General features: G+C 35.8%; 1 protein-coding gene and 1 non-coding gene across 2 annotated transcripts; both read right to left on the bottom strand.

Annotated features, from left to right (window-relative positions):
* Positions 1–730: 730 nt before the first annotated feature.
* Positions 731–803, bottom strand: TRNAK-CUU. Its single transcript has one exon. It is a non-coding gene; the product is annotated as a tRNA-Lys (tRNA).
* Positions 804–2,304: 1,501 nt separating this feature from the next.
* LOC109216884 (protein SAWADEE HOMEODOMAIN HOMOLOG 1) lies at positions 2,305–6,905 on the bottom strand. The gene is made up of 9 exons (XM_019381105.1): positions 6,757–6,905; positions 6,362–6,447; positions 6,209–6,254; positions 5,897–6,104; positions 5,140–5,212; positions 3,765–3,816; positions 3,073–3,216; positions 2,741–2,860; positions 2,305–2,657 (listed from the first exon to the last, which is right to left on the bottom strand). Exons 1-9 carry the CDS (start codon positions 6,808–6,810, stop codon positions 2,520–2,522), a joined length of 921 nt encoding a protein of 306 aa, XP_019236650.1. The 5' UTR covers positions 6,811–6,905; the 3' UTR covers positions 2,305–2,519.
* Between the last annotated feature and the right edge of the window lie 274 nt (positions 6,906–7,179).

Below are 7,179 nucleotides of genomic sequence, written 5' to 3'. Positions count from 1 at the left end.
GCGTTTATCAAGTCAATGAAAAATAGCCACTATTTTGCTGCAACAGGGACCGGTCCAGTATAATATACGGGAGTTCTGGTGCATTTGTGTACGAACTCCAGCATATTATGCTGGACCGGTATACTTTGCTAACTCCTGTAAAATTTGCGGGAGACTGGAGCACCAGTGCTCCAAACTCCAGTATATTATACTGGACAATTATACTTGCTGGAACTCCCGTAAAATTTGCGGGAGACTGGAGCACCAGTGCTCCAAACTCCAGTATATTATACTGGACAATTATACTTGCTGGAACTCCCGTAAAATTTGCGGGAGTTCCAGCATAGTTATCCTGGAACTCCCGTAAATTTTACGGGAGTTCAAGCATACTTATGCTGGAACTCCCGTAAAATTTGCGGGCGTATTTTTCCGGATTTTGAACAGTGTTTTCGCTCAGATTTAAAGTGGCTAAATTTCGATAACTTTTGAAACTTGGCTATTTTTCAACGACCAGTGGTAAATCTGGCTATTTTTGAATTTCTCCCCAAAAAACCAATATTAAGAAGAGACGCAATGATATTCAGCCCAATTTCGATACAATCTATGAATTCTTTGGCCCAGATTTATATGAGGTCGAGAAGATTCTCCCGAGCCATTTAACCGTCCTTTGAGGTGTACATAAAGGTACAATATTAAGGCCTAAGACATTATTCAAAAACCAAAGAAGGATGAGTCCAACAAAAAGATGAAACGCCCACCGTGGGGCTCGAACCCACGACCACAAGGTTAAGAGCCTTGCGCTCTACCAACTGAGCTAGACGGGCTTGTTGTCCACTTGTCTTATCAAGTTTTACAAAACTCAAACTAATTGTAAGACCGTCTATTCTTTCACTTAAGAATTGATAAGCCCTTTTGAATATCATTTTACCGTTTAACCACTTTTAGCTTTAACCTCTCCATTTGTCGAAGGGAATTGTGCGAATGAAGATAGGATGGGGAATGGTAACGGCTAAATTAGAGGAGTACATTTTGAGTTCTTGTTTTATTACTTGATTTTGCTGCCTATATTCTTTTGAGGATTTTTCATAAACCGATAATTTGTCTAATTAGCATTCTTAGCTAGTGTTGAGTTGTTACAAAGTTGTACCACTTGTATTCGAATGCGCAACGAATACAAACTCTGTCAACTGTATTGATTCGCGCAATGAATAGAAACGAATACGATTGTATCAATTGTATACATTCACGCAATTGTATTCTTCCGTGCAAGGAATACAAAATGTATCAACTGTACCCAAGGGTGTATACAAAGGATACAACTTGTATCAAGTGTATACAAGGGTAATACAAAGGATACAACATGTATCAAGTGTATACAGGGGTATACACAAAGGATACAACTTTTATCGACTATATTTGTCCCGTGCAACGAATACAAATAAGGCGAAATATAAAAATACAGAAAAATAATGTTCTTGTTGAGATTCAAACTCATGACCTTCGCTAGCTGAGCAAGTACTCTAAACAACTAAGCTACAAGAGCTCTCTTGTTTCAATTCAAAACAATTAATCTTTTATTTCATGGATTTGCTATAAAATTCAAATATAACTACGATTGGTAAATTTGCTAAAAGTATAGTTACGAATGGTAAATACAGTGTAAGTATTTGATGTGTCGTGTAATTTTTCTTATTCTTTTCTCGCAAACCCGGTTTTTTCCTTCCTACAAGAGCCGATTAATTCATCATTAATATTAGCAAAAACTACCACTATATTTCTCGAACTTCTAGTTCTACTAGAGAGCACGACAAGGAAGGGGTCGTTTGGTTGGGAATTAAATTATCCCATGTTAATATTTAGGAATTAGTTATCTCATCCTTCCAGGGATAAAAAAAAAAACATTCCAATCCCGAGATTATTATTTTATCCCAACCAAACATGGAATAACTCAGCTCAAATTTAATTCCGAAATTAATTATCCCTTATCGCCCATATCAAACGAGCCCTTATTGGAAGTGCTTATCAAAGGATTATCTCTGCTTGACCTAAAGCCTTAAAATCGAAACTTTATTCCAACCTGTTATTGGAAAAGAGGCTAGATGAAACGATAGGCGTAAAAGAATTGCTACTTCCTCATATTCCATTTTATGTGACCTTCTTTTATTTTTACTCTATTTCAAAAAGAGTAACACCTTTTTTATAATTAGGAACAATTTAATTTTAAAGTTCTCATTTTATCCCTAATGACATGACTTTATAGCTACAAAAATGTCATGTCATGTTTAAGACCATGACTTTCAAAAAGTTTTTCTTTTCTAAACTTCATGTCCGACCAAACATCTTCACATAAAATGATTAAACATAGAGAGTACATATTTAGATTGGCCCAACATCCAATATTCCAACCGAACAACGTTGCGGAGGCTTTGGCCTAGTGAGTATAGAGGCGGAGCCAGAATTTAAAACTAATGGTTTCGGAATTCTATTCATTCTAAGTTACTGGGTTCTAAATTAATAATTTGTACATATTCAATGAATTTTCAAAGCTCTAGCTCCGCCCCTGAGTGAGTATTTTCTTGGTCAATACTGTTCAAGACACATAATTTAGCATGACCTTCAGGCAGTATACTGTTGCTTCGGTTTGGTCTGCAACATAACTTGTCAAGTGTAACTTTCTCCTGCATCCGAACATTAACGATGAAAATAAAATTATTATTGACATTGAATTACTACCAGTACATGCGATGTTCCAATGATTTACCTCTGCATTATCCAAGTCGTAGCGAACGACAAAGATGCACGTGCATTCTGTATTATCGTGTAATTTCTTTTGGATCTCCACAACTTGCGCATCACCATATACTGCGAGATATTCATCTTCCTGTGAATTTAAAACATAACATTACAAAATGGTCATAAAAATACTTGGGGCCTTGACTGTCCAGATACCACGCTTAATCGTGACATTATTGTTGCACTGATACACATCGACACCTTTTTTGGAAAGTGGAAATTTCATGATTTCTATGGTGCTTTTTTTTTAAAAAAACAGAGTTTTTATTCGTAACGAATGTTGGAGAAACGAAATGATACCCTGAAGCACATCAAGGGATCTCCAACATTCACCCTGTCACATTCTGAGGGCTTCAAGGGAACGGATCGTTCACGTACTCTCCTTTTAACATTCACCCATTCATCTTCTTCATGACCAAAGCCAGCAAATCTTACACGAACTTCCTGCATAACGAAATACTTCATATATGTCAGACTATAAACGACAAGTCTTTGTCTGACGTAAAATTCTGTTGATATGACACTGATTGTTGTGCGCCTTAATATGGAGCCCATCCCACTACATATATTGTTTTAGTAAATGCATTTCAGCTTTAAAATATATGTTGAATGACAAGTGAGTCCACCATCAACGTTTCGAATTCAGTTATCCATGCGTTTCTAGCATTATTCCATTGTGTCCTGGGAGGTATCAAATTTATTTATCTAACATGAGTGTATGTGTATCTGTAATTTCACATAAAACCTAAGGGAGGATTGGTGGTTCTAATCTATGGAGTAGGAACTCCAACAAACAGAACTAATGTTACTTCAATCCGGTCCATGAACCTTCATACTTCACAGTGGTCAAGGAGAAATCTTAAATCTCTCACATACACTGTGATCACTAGAATACTAAAACTTCCAGATAACAAGAACCAACGAAGATATTTAAGTGCACCTAGGGAAATAGAAAAACCAGAAAAAATATCCACAGAGAACAAAGAGCTTACAAGCTCGCCTGTGCGAAGAACTCTGAAGTTGAGAAATGAGGCCACATCATACCTGCAAAAGACAGAGAAAAAACTACTTGGTCAGGTTCTCTAAGTTACAAAAGTAGTTCATAGAAGACAGGGGGATATCAATTTTGCCGCTGCGCTTAAGAGCCTGGCAGAGTATAATACAGTTTGCAGCATTTAATTAGTCTAGGACTTCACTAATACTTAGCTTTAGTTGCAAGAGTCATTCTTTGTTTTCCTAAAATTCAGTACATAATCTAAGAATAAGGACAAGACAGAGAACAGAAAAGAAAAGGAGAAAAAGAATAGTTGACAGCAAACGATAGTAGCAGAAAAGAAGTCCAAAAGAAGAACTAGCAGCAGAAGAGGCACACACAGATAAGGAGAAGCAAAAGTCTTTTTGGACAAAAGAAATCAAGAAAGAAGCAAATTAAGAGAAGCAGAGAAACAGAAGTAGAAAAGAAGGAAGTATTGAATATCAGAATCTAGTATTACTATCGAAAAGGGAATTCTGCTACACAGCTGGTGCCTTGTCGAGCTTTATGACATTCATATTAACTTTCAGAAGAATTTTATGCTCAGAACATCATTAAGTTGCTTTGACCTAGAACCAACTCATCCTGTTAATGCCTGAACCATTCAGCCACTGAATATTGCCGACTTTTGCCCTTGCACAATCCGGGGTATCAAAGACCTGCCTCTACAGTATGGTATGCTCAATGGCTTCGACAATTCATGGTAGAAGTTGAGAGAACATGATAAATCAGTACTTATAATTCGTTTTGGCATTCAAATTACTATGATGAGGAATGTAAATCATCATATCTGGGTAATTCCATGGACAATATCCAGCCTCAACCACGTGATAGTTTTTCACTTATTAGTAGTTTCTTATTCTTCCCGTCATTGTAACATAACAATATCCAGCCTCAACCACGTGATAAATTTTTCACTTATTACTAGTTTCTTATTCTTCCTGTCATTGTAACGTAACCAGGAACGCCTCGATACTTCTTTACTAGCTTCGACTTTTTAGTCTCCACTCTCCAAGCTACTGAACTTGGATATTCATAAACCCGCATAAATCAACACAAGAGACTCAATCAGAAATTTTTATTGAGTAAACCTTTTTCTAGACATAAGCCCCACGTACGACATCACCATGTCATATTATCACCTTTGGCAATCTAACATGTAGGTTAGGGAAGTATGAAGAAACCAATATTATTGAGTCAGAATCAGAAACTACAAGAATATGAGATCTACCAGGATAAAATAGAAAAAGATTAGGTCTTTAACGCGTGGACTATTAGCAAAATATAGAACCATTTGGGATATAGAGAAGGATAGAGCTGTGTTAAATGCTCACCAAGCTAAATCCTTAGCTGAAAGAGCTTCAAAAGACAACTCTGCGAGCTCTGTGGCCATCTCTGCTGCAGAAACTATAACAGAATGCACAACGGTCTAAGCTTGAGAGTAACAGAAACCACATACTTAAGATGTTCAAGGCACTATATCTAAAATATCTGAGTATGTTAGTTGCTCAATCATACGATACATCATTTTTGTTATGACAATATACTCGTGCATAACAGAATAGGAAAATCTAAAGGAGTAATCTTTATGTTCAACCATGACAAGTAAAACAGAGATAAAACAGATAAAAATCAAGAAAAATGTCTTAAAACCATTAGGATAGCCAACATGTATATTTTTTCCAAAAGCAATTAGATAAGACTAAAGTCGGTCACGAGTATTTTGAAACAAAAATCTGAAAGATTTGTGAAAGGGATCAGTAAAGAATTCATGTAGTCCCGGTAAAGTATTCATGTAGTCACATTCGAATAAAACTTTTGTCAAACTCGTAAGAAGAGAAAAATTTCAACTTATTGGCAGTTTAAAACAGATTAACAGGAAAAGAAGACATCAGAGTGATCTTGTGCTAGTTGAATTAAGAATTTTCTTTAACTTTAATGTTTTGTTGCATAATTATCTAATTTGAGCAACTCAAAAGTAGTTTCTTGCATTTCATACATTGATACAAATAGAGTAAACAACTTCTAATCCACTAAGTGAGGACAAAAATCAAACATCAGATATATAAAGGTCAAGGAGAAATTGGTAACCTTTGGGCTTCTGAGGCCGGTCATATGCACATTCGGGGAGTCTTGTGTACCCGCAAGTATTGTATTTTCTGGAAAGCATTAGAGCTGAAAATTTCTTTTTAGATTTTGGTTTTTTTGCTGGTCGAGGTCGAGGAACATCAGATTCTTTCTTAACAACAATCGCTTTAGCTGCTTGTGTTTTTTGCTTATCCATAAACCAAGTTTGCACCTTTAACATAGCAAAACATACATAATAGATTTGTAAGATAATCCAGATGTCATGAATACCTAAAAAGGGAAAATAAATATTGAGAATACAGTTCAGAGATAAACCTGTTCCCATTTTATGAAAGATTTTCCAGTACGATAAGGTGAACAACTGCAAATTAAAAATTAGCAAACAAAAGAAAAAACATATAAAGAAGAAAATTCAACTTAACAAAGTGGAAGAAGTAGCATTTATTTTAGCCCAAAGGGAAAGTTTACCTAAACTTTGTTGCAAGTTTTTGACAGAACTCTTGACTAATTGGTTTTTCTTTCACTCGCTTAAACAAGGTGGTCATTTTCATAGCCTGTAGAAAGTAAGTGAAAATCCTCTGAATTAATTAAGCATTTACAGATTTAATCCACATTTGGTAATTTAATCTAAATTTGGTCATTCTTGATTTTAGTTCCCTGTATGTTGCTGTTAGATAAGGGAACTTTCCAAGTATAATGTAGCAAAACAAAAAAGGAACAAGATTAGATGAGAAGTCAAAGGAATTGAAATCAAACAAAGAAAATGACATGAACAATCAGGTGAAAGGGAGAAAATAATTTTGCTTAAAGCAGAAAATGAAAGATTGCTGACAGTAAAGGGAAAGCAAGAAAATTGAATTAACCTCAGCTAATGTGAACTCAACCAATTCTTCTTCTGTTTCCATGAAGTCAGCCATTTTTCCCGTCTCCAAAATGCAGAGAGAGAGAGAGAGAGAGAGAGAGAGAGTGACTGTGTAAGTGTGTGTTTTATTGGATTTTGTGCAGCTGACTGCCTGATAGAGAAGCAGAGTTGTAAGTTGCTTTAATAGGGAAAGAATAGATCCACTGAGTCGAGCTGAGTATCTGGTCTACCCGTTCACCCACTAGTTAGTCGCCACGTGTACATTTTTATTTCGGTTATTAGAGCAAGTCACAAGTCAATGTAACCACCCGAACTCTGTTGCAATTGCCTTATCGGGGAGAAATATATATATATATATATAAACCCGAACTCTGTTGCAATTGCCTTATCGGGGAGAAATATATATATATATATATATATATAT

Source organism: Nicotiana attenuata, unplaced genomic scaffold (genome assembly GCF_001879085.1).
Source record: "Nicotiana attenuata strain UT unplaced genomic scaffold, NIATTr2, whole genome shotgun sequence".
NCBI classification, from domain to species: domain Eukaryota; kingdom Viridiplantae; phylum Streptophyta; class Magnoliopsida; order Solanales; family Solanaceae; genus Nicotiana; species Nicotiana attenuata.
Note: the sequence above shows the minus strand (reverse complement) of the source record. Positions and strands in the feature narration are given on the sequence as shown.

Excerpts from the sequence above, each read along its gene's own strand:
- LOC109216884 (XM_019381105.1), bottom strand. The coding sequence starts at position 6,810 with ATGGCTGACTTCATGGAAACAGAAGAAGAATTGGTTGAGTTCACATTA. Across the intron at positions 6,105-6,208 it reads CTTTCATAAAATGGGAACAG|GTGCAAACTTGGTTTATGGA; the intron begins GTTTATCTCTGA and ends GCTATGTTAAAG. Across the intron at positions 5,213-5,896 it reads CCGGCCTCAGAAGCCCAAAG|TTTCTGCAGCAGAGATGGCC; the intron begins GTTACCAATTTC and ends ATTCTGTTATAG.